This window comes from Fringilla coelebs (assembly GCF_963513975.1).
Source record: "Fringilla coelebs genome assembly, chromosome: 1".
NCBI classification, from domain to species: Eukaryota; Metazoa; Chordata; class Aves; order Passeriformes; family Fringillidae; genus Fringilla; species Fringilla coelebs.
Window position 1 is genome coordinate 23,724,754 of NC_140028.1, and position 18,856 is coordinate 23,743,609.

Sequence of the window (18,856 nt, forward strand, 5' to 3'; positions counted from 1 at the left end):
ACTGCTGTGATTATACTGGTAGAAACAGTGTCAGAGCCAAGAACTTACTGTTAAAGAAAGGGATTGGATATATATGAATGTCAATAATAATCAGAATTATCTGATTGTAGCTTGGTGCTTCAAGGAATAAGCTGGTACCTAGCTCTTGGAAAGGGGAATTCAACCTAAAATGAGGACATATGACACTACTTACTGTTGGATTTTTTCACCTCCTATTACAGACCATGTGAAGCAACTGGTGGAGTGTGCTGTTAGGCACAAAACACTCACTGCCTGAGCAGCTCCTGAATCTCTTCCGATGGAAATTGCTTGGTACAAGGTTTCTCCCTGCAAAGAAGGGGGAGTGACATGATGCTACTTTGCTCTGCTTTGGTTTTCCATTCCATTTAGACTGCATGGCTTTTGGAGCAAGAACTGCTTTGGTTGTCCTCCAAACTTTATTGAAGTCTCTAAAATGTGACTGTATTAAAATAATAAGAAGAAATCACAAGCATGTTCACATACTAATTATTATGCAAAGTAGGGAGGGGGAGGGAAGAAAGTATGAGATTCCTTTGAAAAGCTGCCAGCACAGGACCAAATACAAAAGGTGTTTGAAGTGGGAGCACACTGTACCAGACTGAAGAATTACCAATATACCAGTTACCCTTGTTTAGGGGTATGCTCTCAATTATCACTTTATGACATTTATTTACTTTATCATAGCATTTTTTATTTTTTGACTCAGTCTCTCAAAAGTCTCCTCTAAGTCCACAATGGATTTTAGTATCACTACAAGATATTTTCTTCATTTAAAGTTTTTCGCTGTTGCTTTGCACTGTAGGCAAGTAAAAATGGACTGCTAATTAATGCAAACTTCAGTTTTTATTTCATCTTTTTTTTTCTTTTCAGTTAAAGGAGTTGAAAATAATCACTCATAAGTTTCAAAGAATAATTTTTCTTCAGCTCTTTGTAGAAGGAAGTATTTAAGTTTGATCCTGACTTATATGTCTCCATTTATGCAGCCTAGCAGCAAATAAATATATCCTAGTAGCGCACAGAACAGGGAAAAAAAGCAGGGACTTTGTGAAAGAAAAATAGCAAGGACCTCAAAACATGTATTTTTCTACACAGGTCTGTTTGGTTTTCTGCTGCTGTGTCAGAGACTTGCTTATTTCAGGTATCAAGTCAGATCATCAGGTGAGAACATCTGCCAGCAGTGGGTTGGCAGGGGGTCCTTGCTTGGGACACATCGTAGCTGCAGCCTGGCCAGGGCAATCCAGGTTTCCAGTCAGAAGTCAGCCTTAGCTGCCTCAAGTTTCTCTGCATTGCTGATATAAGCCAACAAAAGTTGATACAAGCCAACAAAATGAGCCTTCTCCTGCCAAAGTGAAATCTCCTCTCTGAATAACACCAGCCAAAATAGCCAGCAGCAAAATGCCACTGTATATGTGCTCCTGGCAACTGCAAGCCCTTCTGCTGTTACAGCCTCTTGCAGTGAGGGCACACAGCATCTCCAAAAAGCCATGGTGAACACACATGCTCCAGGGACATAAAAATGCCTGCAACTCATGACCCCACAAAAGTTCTGGCAGCAAAACTTGCTCCTAAAGACACAGTCTGGCAGGGTGATTTCTCCTGCAGACTACTACATGTTTTCTTACAGGGGCAATGGGTTTGCCATACCACAGAAAGGATTTTGGTAAAAATTGGGGGAACATGTTCCCATTCAAATCTTCTTATAAACTGTGTGACTTGTGCTGCCATGGAAGGAAAACAGAGCGTGGGCACCTCATATAAAACCAGACCTGCAAGGAGCCCTGAACATTCCTGTGGATTTTCAGTTTTCAGGTAGCAATTGGTCCAGCAATATACAAAGATATTTGAATGTCTGACATCAATTATCACACATTTGCATTAAAAATACATTAAATACTGCCCTAAAGAGCTTTCCTTTCAATGCAGCAATTAAATTATAGTTTCTCTCAAGAACTCTCTTCCCTAGAGCTAGGTACCTTCATTCTTCTCAGTATTTTAGTGAGGATAAAACCCAGGTTCAAATTACTCAAAATCCAAATTTGACTTATTCCACCCATATTTGTCCCAGACAAGTTAAATCCATGGGTAGTTTAAAAAATGCAGATAAAATACATGCTTTATTTCGGGACTTGGCCTGAATTGAACTGTATTGAACAGACCCCCATGCCCATCACTGGAGGTGTTTAAGGCCAGGATGGGGCTCTGAGTAACCTGGTCAAGTGGAATTTCGAAGTGGCTAACAGCGGACCTGTTAGCTAAAGGAGCAAGAAGAAGCAAGAAGAACCTGATAAGGAGCTCTCTCCAAGGCTGTCACCAAGGAGACCAAGAGAAGTGAGGAACTGAAGAAAGATAAGAACTTTCAGCTGGACAAAGTATTTTTAGAAAGTTAGTTAAGTCACCATAAGTTTTCACCAATAGAATTATGTTGATTTGTTGTGGCCAATAGTTAAGGTAGAAGAAGCATAAACAACTGGAAAGTGTATAAAAGATCAGCCATGTTCAAGAATAAAGAGTTGCCAACTGAGACTGCTTGTGGTCTCTGCTTTGTGTCGTGACCGCCTCAACAGCGACAGTGGAAGGGGTCCCTGCCCAGGTCAGGGGGGTTGGAACTAGATAATCTTTAAGGTCCCTTCTAACCCAAACCATCCCATGATTCTATGAACTCATTACAGTGTTCATACAGGATGTGAACATAAAACCTCCATCTAACAGGCAGATGGGAGACTGAGTAGAAGTGTGACTTCTCTCAGTAAGCTTCAGCCAGCCTTTTTACTGGGAAGGGAAATGTTCTTGGAGTGGCAGATACTAGACAGATGGACAGGAACTCAGTGCTAAAATAGCTTGTTGTCATCTGAACAGGCCCAAAAGTGAGGGTACTTTATTTTGTGACAGGCTTTGAGCAGAGACACAACTCAACGCGTGGATTCATGCCTTGAGACCTTGCTTCACCAATATCTCATTCTAGGTTTTACTACAAGACTGTTCAAGTCACTCATTAATCATTTAAACCTAAAAAATACGTGACTCTGCAAGAGAGTTAATGTGTTACTTCCAACGAACTAAAATTTTGGAGTCCTGATCCTCTATGGCATATATTTAGAAGGTGACATGATTCCTGTTCAAATTTGCAAAGTCTGTCTGATCATGGTTTGAAAGTTTTGATAAACATGCTGAAAAGTGCAAAGTTTATAAACTGGTTGTCTAAATAAACATATTGCTCCTTTAAGAACAAGTACAGCATTTCTTAGACGAGCCAGAGGTGAACAAGTCTATGGAATTTCAGAATCTGCATTAAAAGTACCATTAGGAAAGGCAGAAGTAAAATTCTGCTTGGCTTTTAGTGGCTGAAAGTGTGTGATAAAAAGCACAGACTGGACGAGAAAAAGTTATGATTTCTATTGCCAGAGCTTTTATGAAAATCAAACCATGAACTGGGAGAAGTCACACGGCTGGGGACTTGTAACCGATTTTTGAGATGATAAAAGAAAACTTTAGACACTTTGACAGCTCTTCTGTGGGTATAATTTTTTTCAGGTGTTTTTTTTTTTTTTATAAAATCACTTAGAAGCTGAAAAAGAGGAAAGTTTGTACTTCTCCTACTTATGATAAAAAGAGAAGACAGACTGAGAGTTGCTGGTTCTAAAGTATTAACAGACATTGTGATTGGAATTACTCAATTCCAGTACTAGCAGAAATGCTTCTATGTAAAAAATAATTTACAACAATTGCACAATTTACTTTATAGTCAAAATAGTTTTGCTTATCTTTGTTCTGATGGGCCTAATGTATTTGATTTTATAAGAAGTCCCAATTTCATGCATTCATAATGAATTCTCAATTTACATTGAAAAGCAAGTTGAAACAAATAAAAGCTATAAACTGAATTAGCTGGTAAATATTTACAATTTTAACATAACAGAATGGGAAAACAAATATAAAAAATTGGATATTAAGCTTTGTAATGGTGTAAGTATGAAAATAGTCTGTACTACTGCAAAGTAAAATTTAGTGTAAAGATTAAATAAACTGTGAGTTAACAAGCCATCTTGCTTCCCAGCCAATAAAAATGAATTGTTTTTAGGAAAATATCTGCAAATATTTTGCATTTGCAAAACAGGGTGAAAACTGATGATTTAAAGACAAGTTTCTAGCTGCTGCTTTGACTGTAGTCAACAATTTAAGCTTACAGTGATTCTCAGGGAAGGTAGTCCCAGGATGGAGCTCAGCTCATGAAGATTCACCAGAACTGCTCCTGAAGTCTTGGCTCACCAGCACAGAAGTGGCGGAGCTGCCAGCCTGGCAGTGAGGCAGTACAGCAAGGCAGGGTCCTTCATTCAGGCTTTTTGGTCTGAGCAGGAGTGAGCCATTCCCTCTGCCATCTGAGACTTTTCCCAAGTCAGCATTAACTCATCTGGCACTGTGGGCTGGTCCAGAAGAAAGCACATGCTCTGCTTCTGTTCCTTTCATAAGAGACTCTTGTGTTTGCTCTGTGGTATTGAAAATTATAGGGATGAATGATGAAAACTGCACTTCGGCTGTTTTACATTCTTTCAGTACCATTTAGTGTGATGGTTTTTGACTTCTCCCTGCTGCTATACTTAGAAAGGGGAGTAGGAAGGAGATGAGTGTTAGTATTATGGGTTATGACACAATAACATCAAAAAGAAAGTCTATTCTCATTTCTCTTTGGTATCCTTTAGGGACCTGCAGTGTTTAGAAAAAGCTCCTATTCCACCACAGGAACTTAGGAAAATGGGTACCAAACTTTGTTTACACTCCAGGACTACATGTGGCCATACAAGGTGGGTGGGTAACTAGGACACAGAGCTTTTTCCTCCACTGAGCTTAGTTTCCCACCACTAGATAAACTTCAAGTAGGATGCCTGGTGGAATTATTGTTCCTTATACGTCAGCGCTTGGATTAAACATAGAAAAATATCAGAAGCTTCCTCTGCATTCATCAAATAAAAATCCATGGGAAAAAAACCTGCATAATGCCCCAGAAGAAATCTAAATTAATTAAAGTCACCCCCTACAGAGAAGTTGGGCTCTGTTTATTTTCAACAAACTATTACAGGTTTTGCAATATTTTTCTGGAAGTTTTTCACAAACATTCCTACTTCCTCTCTTTCCAGGCCAGGGCTGAACTGCCAGGATGGAGGAATTCTTTGGACCTGACCTTTAGTCATGAGAGACAGAGGCGCTCAGCCTCAGTAAAACTACAGCATTTTACAGATCTATTACATCTACAGATTGAAAGCTGCAACGTGAATTAAAAAACTAAAGACTTGTGCAAGCTGTGTCACCAAAAAATGTATCAAGAGTTCGATGCAGCGAAAGTGTGACATCTTCCAAGCATGGGAAAGAAATGGAAAGTTACTTCAATAGGCAACAGCATGTCTCAACTGCAAAGTCCCTGCTGCACATCTCATCCCTTTCTTCCCACCTCCCACAGACAAGACAACCCAGAGCCTTCCATGTGCAGCACAGCACCCCAACCACGGCCTCCTGTCAGCCTCCCAGCACCTTGTGTGAGCAGCAGGATATGAGCAGGGTCAACCCTGCACATCCTTCACCTGCTTTGCTCTAGCCAGAGTTCCAGGGTAGAGCCACCAGCAGAAGCTGTGATAGGCAATATCTCTGCTGTGCTGGGAAGCTGTGTGCATCCAGGAGCATCTCTCGGGGTATGACACCAGCACCTGCTCGCTCTCCTGCCTATACAATCTCTCTGTGAAGGACAATTTCAGTGCAATGGTAACAACTCAAGAAAACAAAATGCCTTCTAACTTTCAGTGGAAAACAGGGGCTGTCAGGACAGTTTCTCTTCCTGCCTTCTTTGCACTCACCCCCAATTAATGTCTGCAGTTCTAAAGGAGCCCTGTCCCCTCCCCCTCATTCCCACTATAAAGTAAACTCAGATACTGCAAGTACACAAAGGGATTTTCAGATTTCCACCCACGTAAGCAACTACTTGGCACATCTGATGCACATGTGAAATTGGTTCACAGGGGCCAGGGCAAGCACCCACATCTCCATTTCTAGCTCTACTGAGCTTAAATTTTATCATTTATTTGATTTCAAAGCAAAAAATACACAACTTACTTTACTTCACAGAGGAAGAAACCTCAGCAAAGCATCTTTTTTCTCCCTGGCAGGGTTTGGTTACAGATCCCCCACTCCCACCCACACAGCTGAACCCAGTGCCTGGTCAGCCTGAGAGCTGCGAGGAAATCAAATGCACATGTCAGCATCCCCCTCTCCTGCTCCAGCCACGAACCACCCCAGAACCAGAAGACATGCCAGGGAGTGGTGTACTAGCTGAGTCTTTTCTCAGATGAACTGTACAGCAAAGTCATGTTCACTCAGCCTGATGAAAGTTTTGGAAAGCCAATACTCCAAACATTCCCAGCATGGAGTTTTCATACCAAAGTTCAAAGCTCTGGGATACAGAGCCAAGAGCTTAAATGTAACAAAGTTAATATTAATGCTCATTAAAAGTGGACAACAAGTATTTCCTTAAAGGAAATTATGACAGTCTGATTAAGTAAGTGCTAATTAACAAATGAAACTGATTGCAAGTCTAAAAAAATTTGCTATATTATTTCCATCTATAATAGTTTCCACAGAGAGCTTTCCTCTTTGCATTCCTCCTCCCTTGCTTACTTAAGCAAAATACATAAATACTCAGCATAATACATAACCTGCCTCACTCCAATAGCTTTTATTTAGCTGGGTACTTGTTTCCTTACAAAAGTTTCCTGTATTCCATTCCATATTCTATATGTTGCTAAAGAATAGTATCTGTCATTTAAGACTGCACTTCACCATCATTTCCATACATAGCTTTAAGGAAAATAAAAAGGAACAACTAGTCAAAGTTACAAATATGCTACTCTCTTGTTAGGAGATACAAGAGAACAATTTTTATTTTAATTTATCCTATTTCAGTGAATTGCAATGCTCAAAGTGAAGAAAAAAACTAGCTATGCAGCTTGTAAACATGAGCTACAATTCACTCAAAGCTGACAAGCAGATGAACCATGTAGTCAACTTCTGAAGTTATTTTGCCATGAATAAAGCAGGGACGAGTCTTCTTTTGAATAAGCTTTACACTAGTTGTATTTATTTGGCTTCTTTTACTAAGAATCTAAGAGGAAGTAACAATTTATAACCAGGGTAAATCAAAGCAAAATGACATTTTGATAAACACTAGAGCTAATCAATCACAAGGAGACAGTGTATCAGATTGCTGAGGAATTCTAGAGCTGCTAGAGTGGCTCGGGCAGAGCAGAGCCAAGGGTCTCTAGGACAAGCCATCGCTAGCTGAGGGCAGGTGGCGCAGCACACAGCCTGGCACCGACACTGCCAGCTGCCCAGCAACATCCACCAGTAGCCAGAGTATTGCTAGAAACACGTCCAGGAAGCTGAGAACAAAAGGGAAAGGAAACCGAAGACCAACTCGTGCTAGGAAGCCTCAGCATAAGAGACACACACTGGGTTGCCAATTTCCTCTGAACAGCATGGCTGGGAGTTGAGTGTCTGCATCAGACTGATGAAAACTGAAGTTATGTTTATAACTAAGATGATAACTGTTAGAATTTTTCACTAATAGTATGGTTTGGCACTGAAAACAGAAAGGCAAAGAGAGCATGAGATGATAAATCCTGTTAACACACCGACTGCATGTTCAAAAGTTTCAGGTTTTTGTTAGGGAGGGTGGGAAGACTGCAACATTTCAGTTCCACGTAACACAGCTGAAGCATTAAACCTCTTCTGCAAATAACAGAGTAGATAATGAATGTGCAGGGGAAAAAAAGGTGAATGGTGAAATAAAGCTGAAAATTTACCTTTGTTTCCGTTTGTAAACAGATGCAGGAGGAACCAGACAAGCATAATATTTGGTAGTCTGCATAATTACAACAGATGTCTATGTTGGATAAAGTGGCCTGTACAATAGATATAGAGGCAGTCTAACATATAGAAATAAAATCAAAACAGCTACTTATTATCAATTTGCTTATGAACAAGGAGAAGACAGTTTATCTGGTGTTTAATATTTATAGCTATACTTACAGCAATATTCATTTCACCCTTGAAAGAAATTCAGATCTACTATCTTAAGCAAAGTGGGCTTCAAAAAACTGGATGTCAGACTATACAAATAAAGTATTAGTTTAGGCATAGTAGACTTTATTTTGGCACTTTAACAAATGCTTTATTTTACAGCAGTGGCACAGCATTTGCCAGAAATTTTCTTTTCTTGGCACAGTTATTTCAAGCAGTTATTTTACTAATTGAAGTTCACTAAATATTGCACAAGATATACCTGTTAAATTCTTACCCTGTTTTTACTTGCTGAACTTGTATGGCTTTGAAACCTTGCCAGTTAAGTATAAGTAAAAAGCAATATATTAAATATTTTAGCACAGGATAGCATTCGTTGGTTCCTAAATGACCACTGAACTTGGGACAGCAACAAATACAAGTTGCACAACTCTTATCTGAAGAGCTACCAGATCTTATTTACAATACATTGCCATTTCTGAAAAGCACTTCAGCTTGACATCCTGAACACCTGTATTTTGGGAATCTCAAAAATAAAAAACCAGGAGGTCAGCAGAGCAGAAGACGAAGCCATTTGTCTGTTACAAAGCATAATATAAGGAGGCAGACTGTCGTCTTCTCCCTGTGTCCCTCTACCCAGCACCTATCTAAGGTCTAAGCAACAGACACTTCTCTCTTCTACTTGGAATATTTCTTTCTTCTCTTATGAAGACATTCCACTTGTCTCAACTCTTCTGCTGGAGTCTGAGCAGAATAAACCAAAATTCTTCAAAGGGACGGGAAAAAACAAACGCAAATAACAAATCAAAAGCAATTACACAGAGTAAATGAACTGGGGTACTCCTTTGAATTTTACAGTAGGGAAACAACATTTGCAGGAAGAACAGGCCTGTGTCAACACTGCCATTAAACATAATGCAAAAGTCAAATGTCTCACAGCTAATACACCAGATGCAAGACTTAAACATTCCCACTTCTCTCAGCCACCTTAGCAATAAATCTGGTGTGAGGATCACCCTCATCAACAGCCTTTCTTTTTTGGTCTGGATTTTTAAGATCGACTAGATGTACTCTGTGACATTAAAACATAAGCAAACAGACATAAAATGAAAAACATACAAAAGTATATCACAATAGAATTCTCAGTATTAGGCCACATGATTTATTCAGTAGTGTTTATGTTCCCAAATTACAATTATGTCTATCCATGTAAGACTACAAAAGTTACCATTAGAATTGTCTGTGCTTATAAAATACCAACATTTTCTTTTACTGTTATATACTCATTAACACCAGTCTGCAACGAGTCACATATAATCATAGGCACTTCAAAGGCTTTAAAGACGTTTACAACTGAAATGCATTTTTAAAGAACAAAAATTTAAACCTCTACTTGTACCTTCAAATTGCAAATAATTAACAAATACAGTGGCCATAGAAATCTGCAGCAACTTCTCAAAATACTGTTAGAGTCTTTGGGTTTGCTTAGGTTCGTCAGTAGCTTACTACAAATCTTCCTTACAGGAGATTTGTTTAGTAAGAATATGACTATACAGTTTGTAGTAATAATCCAATTTTACACATTAATTTGCTGTTACAAATCTCACTGAAGCTACAGGTACGCTGAGAAACAATGCAAAGTGTAAAATTGATATTCTGACACTTAAATTTATACAAAGTGGAGGTTGAAGTTTACATAGCTGAAAAATTACATTTACACTAAAAGTTACTGTTATCTGAACTTTCTGAAGACAAATTGCACCATGACAACTACAAAAAGGCATTTTTTGGAAACAGATAAATTAATGAAATAAAAACTAACTTGTAAGATCAATCTGAGACATGCTGACCAAAATTAAACAACTTTAATTGAACCATAGGATAAAACAATAATTTTCATTATTTTATATTTATGCATAAAGTTTTAAAAATCATTCAGTGAACATCAATGGTTTTATAAAATAATGCTTTGCCACTGTTATTCACAGAACACTGCAAATGTTAAGTTTTAATTTTACATTTTTAAACGAATATGTGAAAAGTTTTAAATACAATGGGGTTTTATCATAAAGGTGCCATAACGGCTCTTTAATGAAAAAAAAACTTCATTATTCTATGCAAAAGCTTTATTTAAAAAAGTTCAGTGATCTCATAAATAGAGACACTAAATAGGAATTTTATGCATAAAACTCCTTAGTTGGTGCCTTTTGATAGGCAGCACAGGATGGTTTACGTTCACCAAGGTCGTAACTGCCTTCATCCTTTTTTCTCATGCGATACACCAGCAGCAGGATAAGGAAGATTGCAAAAAGAAAACCAATAACTCCGCCAGCAATAACAGCTGTAATCAAAGAAACAGAGATTCACAATATGCCAGTAAAACACGCTTAGCACCATACTTCTTTTTCATCTCACACAGTAAGTTTGCTATTATTTTCAAATTGCAGGAAAGGGCTCCCATTATGCAACTGTCTTCATTATTAGTATCCTGAAATATACTGTCAGAAAGCTTGTTTGCATTCATGAAGGCAATCATTTAAAATGACATTCCACTTATAAGTCAGAGATCCAGCAACCCAGTTTTAAAAAAGTTATTAAAGTTTTTTCAAAACCTAAGCTAAGACCACCACTAGTACTGCCAGAGCATAAAGCTGTCTTTCAAACTCATTTTTCAACAGTTACATTTTCAACATTAAAGATTTTGTTACCCTAGCTAAGAAATGGGCTTTTACTTTTCTCTGTCAGTTTTCACTCTGACTCTACGCTGAAATAAACTTCCTATTGATCAATAATACGAGAGAACACTTCATGCATTTGTGGGTGTGTGAGAAGCATCAACTCCCAACCAGACTTTAAGAGGAAACCCAGATGCTTCCACTGATGTAGATTAAAGGTTATTTCACATTTTGATGCTCATAGGAAGATGTGGTCCAAAACTATGTGATTTTCATGGCACCCAACTCCCTTTCCAAATACATGGGGGGAAAGTACACCTGTAAACACTGTCCTTAGGCTAGAAAAAAATCTCACACGTAGTGAATACATTGGTGGCCAGCTTGTGCCTCCCTGGGTTATGCATAGAAATAGACCCTCTTTATCTGAAGGGATTTCTGTACTCTAATGGATTGTGCTTATCTGCCTCCTTCCAACCACCCATGCCTGCCATGAGCTCCTCCCAAGCAGTGGTCATCTGCACCACATCGACCAGACAGCAATGTGCTCTTGGGAGGTGAGAAATACATTTCTTCATTACAAGCATCAATCAAATTCCAACTCCTTTTCTGAGCTCTGAAAGCTCCAGATACTCAGCTGGCAGTGTTCAGCTTGCGGGCATCAAATCAATTAGCAAAGGACTTCACTATTAAGTATTTCCCCAAGATGCCCAATTTATTCTCATCAAATCAACCACTGGCTACCCACTATGAATGTGCTTAGTATTAATGTGTTTAATAGAATGAATCTGCCAAGAAAACTCAAATGTTGAGCTTGCATTATTTGATACGGATTCTCTCTGTTTTACATTTTATTTCGTGTGAGATAGACCTTGGCAAACACTGCCTCACCTGCCAGAACTTCTGTTCTCTGGAAGAGGTTTTCTGAATGCTTCTGAGTGAACACGTCCGTGTCATCCCCTGGCTCTTCGCTCTTTTTCTTGGCATCCACCTCAGGCCTTTCCTCTTTATCAATTTCTTCAGGTGACTGTGGCACAAAAAAGAAAACTGAGCATTGCTTACAAAGAGGGCAGACCACAAGCTGGCACAGTCACTGCCTGCTGTGGGCAGTCATGTAGCTGTGGCTCCATGCACATACTGCACAATACCAACACAACACATAGGAAGCTTTTAGAGCACAGAAAGCTGGTCTAGACATTGTAATTGGATCTATTTGTCGTCATCATGTCAGAATGAAAAACGCTGCCCATAAGTTTAAAACCTCCAAAAGTACATTTAGCAAACAGCTCTTAATATCTGTGTTTATCAGAATAACAGCCTCTGAAAGAAATAACAACTCTGAAATTAACAAATCAGATATGTTATATGCAGAACACCTTTGAGAGTAACTTAGACAGTATCATCTATGGTGGTAGAAGGAAATACTAAAATACTAAATGGAACCTGCAGAGTGTTCAAACTACAGCCAAACCATACAGCATTCTCCTTTGAGAAGGAAAGCTTCACAAAGAATTTTTGAACACCTCTTCGAGAAATATAAAAAACGTACAGCTCAGACTCAAAGGTATCATGATATATTATTTTGCATCTCTCTTTTCTTTCATGTGAAATCCAGATGTTGCCACACAGACTTTCTAGCACGAATGAAACCAAACAGCTCTGTAGTCATTTAGCAGGCTGTAGTAGTAAGTGAAGTTTAGGAGTGCTTTTTAATCCATATAAATAGAAGACTTAACATCAAACCATCAAGAATGCACAGTGGAATCATTTTAAATGGTCTTGCTCTCCAGCCACGCACCTTTGTTTGTGCAGGCACCTTGGTCTGCATTTTCACTGTGGTGGTCTCGGCCCTGGATGCATCACTAGTTGTCGGTAACTTTGGAACTGTTCTGGATGTTGTTATCACTGCGCTATCCTCATCTTCCTCGGCACCTGGAGACAAAATGGAACACTTCACTGACCTGTGAAATTCTTTCAGACCAATTACATTCTTTGTTATGACACCACCAAAGTCGAGATTGTTGCACAGCCCACCCTAGGCAAGGGCCTAGATGACAATGCCTACCAAGATAAAGATGTGTGTGCAAACAGTGCACCCAAACTGTCAGGGTGATTCTTGCCCCAAGTGACCCCCTGAAAAAGGGAGTGCATCACCTGGTATAAGTAGCAACCAGGAAATTACCATGACACTTTTCAAACAGAAGAACCCTTCCTGAAAAGAGATATGAAAAAAGCTTTGACACTTGCAATAGGGGCAGAAATTCTGGAGTGAAAGCAGCAGCCATCAGGCCTGTGTGACATGGGCAGACCCCAAGTGCCATGGGTTCTGATGAGGTCCCACAGCATCAGGAGCTCTGCTAGAGCTTAGCAGTGCCACCCTCACCCTGTGGTTACCCTAAGCAGCTACCTCCAGCTTCCCCAGAGCCACCATGGGCACCCCCAGAACGCACACCCTGGGCTCCAGTCTCCTCCTGGGCATGGCAGGAGGTGTTGGTGGGGCCCCAGGCTCATATGGGGTACCCAAGTCTCCAACAGCAAGGATGTTTGGACAGAGGGTCCTGTACACTCAGGTAAGACCTGTGAGACGGGTGGCTGTGTGCACATGACACACACTGGATCAGTTACAGAAAGTGATTTAGAAATTTATAGTTGCTTGTTACCATTTTATAAATGGTAGGTATTGTGGTTGTCTGTTGTACTGTTGATATTAAACCTACAAGTGTAGTTCAGAGACTGCTAGTTAATTGCATACCATAAATAAATCAATACACTTCTTTACCCTTACTTAAGCTGTATGAACGGAACAGTTCTTGCCTGTCACATACTGCTTCAAAAGAATTTCTCTTCTACAGCACATCTGTTGAATTCTAAAAAACTAAGCAGTTTCTATCTACAGGAAGATTACTACTACTTTATGTTTCAGTCACTAGGAATTCACATGGTTTTAAACTCCACATAATTCAGAAGGCCTTTTCTTTTGAACTGAGTAAGAGGACAAAAAACTCCCTAAAGATTACCTTAAATTTAATTTCCTCCACATTCAAAGCCCTGCTGGAGTATGAAGGCTCCTTTAGAATAAGGTAATGGACATGTCTAATAAATATCCTTTAGTGATAGTGAAAGGAAGAAGACACAGGAAAGAGACTAAATTATTAGCAAGGCCTGAAAGAGGAAAAAAGAACGGACCCATTCTTGGACCACTCCTTAGGAATCTCAATGTGTTCTGCTCATTACAGGCACCGGTTACCCAAGTAACCCCTGGGTAATAAATCTAGCAAATGTGCATAAGAATAGTTCCTAACAAATAAAACACTCCTACAACAGAATAGTATGACTCACTCATTCCAAACTGATTTTTTAATTTGTTTTTTTTAAGAAAGAAGAAAGGTTGAAAATATGAGCACAATAATGAAGTTTTGAAGTCATGATCAAGAATTACATACATCTGGTGTTTAAAGGAGAGGAATTAACAAGACAATAACAAAAACAATCTCTGTATGGTAGAAAAGAAAATTTAGAATCATTAAAAAAAAGATACTGGCACAGAACAGTACTGGGAAAAAAACTTTCAGAGATACCAAAATTACAACACAACTTCTAGAATGAAGACCTCACAACAAGAATCAGGTATTTTCCTGAAATGCAACTCAAAGATCAAAAAATCAACATCCCGCTTCGAAACAGAGGTGTGGAAAGGCATCCAACATGAAAATTTTTCTGGCTGTGATTCAAGAGTTTTCTTTGAGACATAATGGCTCACTGGATAGCTCAACCTACTTTATCTTCTGAAGTTTCTCCCTATTACACAAAGCTTTCACAGGCAAGGAAATTAAAATTGATTATCAGATTAGAGATCTGATAGAACACATCTTCAGAGTACAGAAATGTATTTTCTTCTTTTTATGAAATGAAAAGTCCTACTTAATCACAACTGCTTCTCCAAATCCTTAAATGTCACCTTTGCTTCAGGCAATAGTTGTGTCTGCCAGACATAATGGAGAGCATTACAGTCTGAACCTCTTTGGCTAAGGAGCAGATCCACCTTCTCTCAACCAACGGGCAACTAATCTAATGCCTGGACTAGTCACTAGATTTGCACCACAGGTACCCAGCTCTTCTTCCATGCAGCCTCAGGGGAATTCTAACAATCCCCAAAAAGTTGAAGCAACTATCATTTAGGGCTGATTTGGATACCAGCTAAGACACATCCCCCATGGTTCCTGCTTTCTAGTTGGCTTTATCTGAGCAGGTCCCTGCTTGGCGTGGAATAGATCTAAACAAGGAAGACACTTCCCTTGCTGAACTGACAGTAGTGTTTTTAGAACTACCTGTAATAGGACTGAGAGACCAAAAAAAACCAACTCCCTAGTTCTCTCCAGAACATAGCAACAGCATTTCACACAGTGTCATGTTCCCTAAAAAGCACAAAAAAGAGCATCACCAAATCCAACTAAGATTGGAAAGAAAAAGCCTACAGTGTCATGAGTGTGACTTCCAAGCAGGTTGTCAAGAGGAATAGTGTGAAACAGTTGGAGTATAAGAACTTCTTCCTCTGGAAAATATCATTGTTACTATAGCTGGTTTCTGGATTTTGTCAGCTTGGGTTTTGGTGCTGGCTATTCACTGCCTCGAGTCCCTCTTATTGAGGGCGCCACAAAAACCCCACAGTAATTAAACCCATAACCATCTTTGTGGTAGAGCTGAGAGCTCTTAACCATCACTCACCCTCTTTTATCCACTGTGACTTCTTCAGGACGTCCAACTGCTGTCTTCATAGTGGTAAAAATAGCTCTAAATTGTGCTGTAGCACTGGAAATACCTAATATAATACCTCAGTGATTTGTCTATTAGCCATCCTTGGATGAATGTGAATACTTTCTAACACCCTTAGTGCTTGAGGAAACTTGTCAGGAAATCATGATTGTGCCACCTTAAATTACTGCATAGAAGTAGAAATTACTGTATAGATAGTAGTATTTTTTGTAGAAAAAAGCCCACAGTAGTTAGCACTTTGACTTGCAAAGCAGGCAGTGATTAACACTTCCTATCAAAAAAATCAAATCACCCTATCTTTTGGAATCTTCTTTGTTTGCTGCTGCACATCACACTCTGGGACTACCACCACCACAAGCAGATTTGTGATAAGGTGGGCACATACATAACCACCGTCTCCTTCACACCTTCCATCTCTATCAGCAATGTGACACACACCAAAATTACATATTTTTAGCTGACTTATTCACCTCCATTCACTGAACAGTCCCCAAAGCAACCCTTAATCAACATTGTGTTAGGCACCCAGAGATGACATTGTAAACATAATTCTATGCCCTGCCAGGGAACTGCAGCTGAAATAAATTGAGACAGTGAAAGGATGTCCTATCTCTGATAGCTCTCACAGAAGGGAGAAAAAACCAAGATACTTTCAAGCAGTATCACAGTAGATTTCTATGTCAGAAGACCTGGAGAGCCAGGCAGTCAATGTTATGAAGCATGCTTGGGGCTGGTTTAGCAGGTGGGCAGAAGTTGTTCTTGCTCCAAGAGAATCTGAAAGGCACTTATGAGTGAGACTGAAGCAAATAGAACATGAAACCTTGCTGTGTTGCCTGCACCATGGCAGGGGAAGCACACCAGGAGAGGTGTGCCTGCTGGGCATGCTGCCATAGAGCACCCAGTGTCAGCCCTGGACCTGTGCTGGCTCCTGGGAGAGCGCCCGTGCCCTGCAGCTTCCCCAGCACCATCACCATGACACACGGTCCCCCAGCCACATCACCCCTGTCCCCAGGCCCCACACCCTGCTCCCACAGGACTCCCAAACTGCCTGCTGGCCTTGGAGTGCAGCATCAGCTTCCCTCTTGGTCAAGAGCCAAAGCAGATCTGCTCTAGTGTTTCTTAAAAAAGCTCCAACCCCATCACAACTTTTCTGCCAGAAGAGTCCCCAGTCACAATGTCAGAATACACATAGTTCATCCTGAGCCAATGTTCCCAACTCAAGCTGCTATTGACAGAGAAATGTTAGGTTGGGGAAGAGAAGAAGGGGAAGGAACAAGACAGAAAGTTTTTCAAAGAACTTGTAGATAAATCTGACAGAGGTGGTACCTTTTCTTCATGTAATGGGTAGTCATGCTGCTTAGCAGCTACTTTCATTTATCTCCAAGACCAAGGGTCTATTAAAATCTTTTATGCCAGATGAAAAAGTAGCAATAGTTATAAAAGCATTTCAAGTTGTATATAGGTTGGAAAACAATTTCTACTTTTTATGATTATGTTACATAAAACACCAATGCAAAAAAGAGTGATGATAGACTGAAGCATCTCCTCAGAAATAGAGACTACATGAAGGAAACAACAGACTAATTAAATCCCTATGGATATTCTACTGTTTATATAGGACAATCAGAAGGCAGGCATGGCTTCTCTGGAAACTGCTGACCCATGGATTCAGATTCAACACTTGGGCAAATGCACAATAGTAGCTGAATGTACACACACACAAAAAAAAAGAGGCTATGGAAGGGAAAGAAAAAAACAGAACACCATCACCTTTGCTACTCCTTACAAAAAGCCCTCAGCCAATTTCTACTTAGAAATGTGTCATGCCTACAGTGACATTTGTCCATGTTAATGCTGTTTGAAGACCTGCAAGGGCATTAATGGTGGTGCTGACAATTCCTGTTTATCTCCATAGGCCTGGTGGCAGCTAACAATTTTCACAGCAAAGAAAGGAGTCAGCAATGTTGTCATCTTGGATCTGTTTGCTTGTACTATGCTTGCTACATAGCAAGAAAACCACTCTTGAGTGGGAAGGCTCTTCCTGGTAGAAACATTACATTACATCACTGTGTATCAAGTAAAAGAGAGACTGAACATAAAATGAGAAACATTGATCAACGGTACATCTGCAGGACACTTTCTACAGAAAACACAGAGCAGTAAGTATAGCAGGAGTAGGGTGCAAAGGATGCTACTTTGCTTCCCTGAACTAAAGACTTTTTGCTTGGTTCAAAAATATTAAATCTGGGTATGCTGTCACATGAGCTCTTCGCAGGGGCATCCAGCTTGTCTCAGTCTTTCCTGTTTTCTTGTAGGAAAGAAATGGAGACTGCCAGAGACAGCAGAAGTGCACTCCAACTTCCACCCATGCCTCAAAGCTGAGCACAGGAAAAGAAAGACAAGGTGTTACTGTTGGTGAAGTCTAGAGGTAGTTTCTGTCTTTTTGGCTTCACTTTTAGCACAGAATCACAGAATTGGAAGGCTTGGAAAAGACCTTGGGAGATCATCCAGTCCAACCCCTCTGCCCCTCTACAGCAAACTACAAAGGAATGTGTCCATGTGGAATTTGAATGTCTCCAGGGAGGGACACTCTACAACCTCCCTGGGCAGCCTGTGCCAGTGCTCTGCTTCCTTCAATGTCAAGTTCTTCCTCCTGTTGAGGTGTTCTAGTTTACGGCCATTGCTCCTTGTGCTGTCACGGGGCAGCACTGCAAAGAGTCTGGCGCTGTCATCTTGGCACCTGCATTTGAGCTATGAGAAGGGCTGTCATCAACACCTACATTTGATGAGATCCCTTCTCAGGCCCAGTCTCTCCTCAGATGCTCCAGACCCCACATCATCTCTGTGCCCCTCTGCTGACCCTCTCCTGTAGCTCCTTGTCTTTCTTGTACTGAGGAGCCCAGAACTGAGCACAGCTCTCCAGATGTGACCTCACTAGGGCTGAGCAGAGGGGCAGGATCACCTCCCTCGACCTGCTGGCCACACTTTTCATGATTCACCCCAGGATACCACTGGCACTTCTGGCCACAGGGGCACTGCTGGCTCATGGTCAGCTTGTCTTCACCAAGACTTCCAGATCCTTCTCTGCAGAGCTGGGTGAATCCCCAGCCTCTGCTGGTACCTGGGGCTATTCCTCACCAGGTGCAGGATCCTACACTTCCTTTGTTGAATCCTGGGTTAATAAGATCTGAAGCCAGTTCTTGTGTAGTCTTTTTCACTTCAAAAGCAGGTCTGAATTTTGAATCTACCATAATAGAAACAGCCAGACACCAAGGAGGGATGGAAAAAACTACACTACAACCTATTTCCTTTTCTGAAGCTTACAAAGT

General features: G+C 40.3%; 1 protein-coding gene across 1 annotated transcript in view; it reads right to left on the reverse strand.

Moving 5' to 3' along the window:
* Positions 1-7,245: 7,245 nt before the first annotated feature.
* Positions 7,246-18,856, reverse strand: part of SDC2 (syndecan 2) — a 63,012-nt gene continuing 51,401 nt past the window's right edge. Inside the window, exons 3-5 of the mRNA XM_084203014.1 lie at positions 12,553-12,686; positions 11,646-11,781; positions 7,246-10,423 (exon numbers count right to left, since the gene is read on the reverse strand). Of these exons, the coding sequence (XP_084059140.1) occupies positions 10,260-10,423; positions 11,646-11,781; positions 12,553-12,686 (434 nt within the window). The 3' untranslated portion in view covers positions 7,246-10,259. The remainder of the gene's footprint in view (positions 10,424-11,645; positions 11,782-12,552; positions 12,687-18,856) is intronic.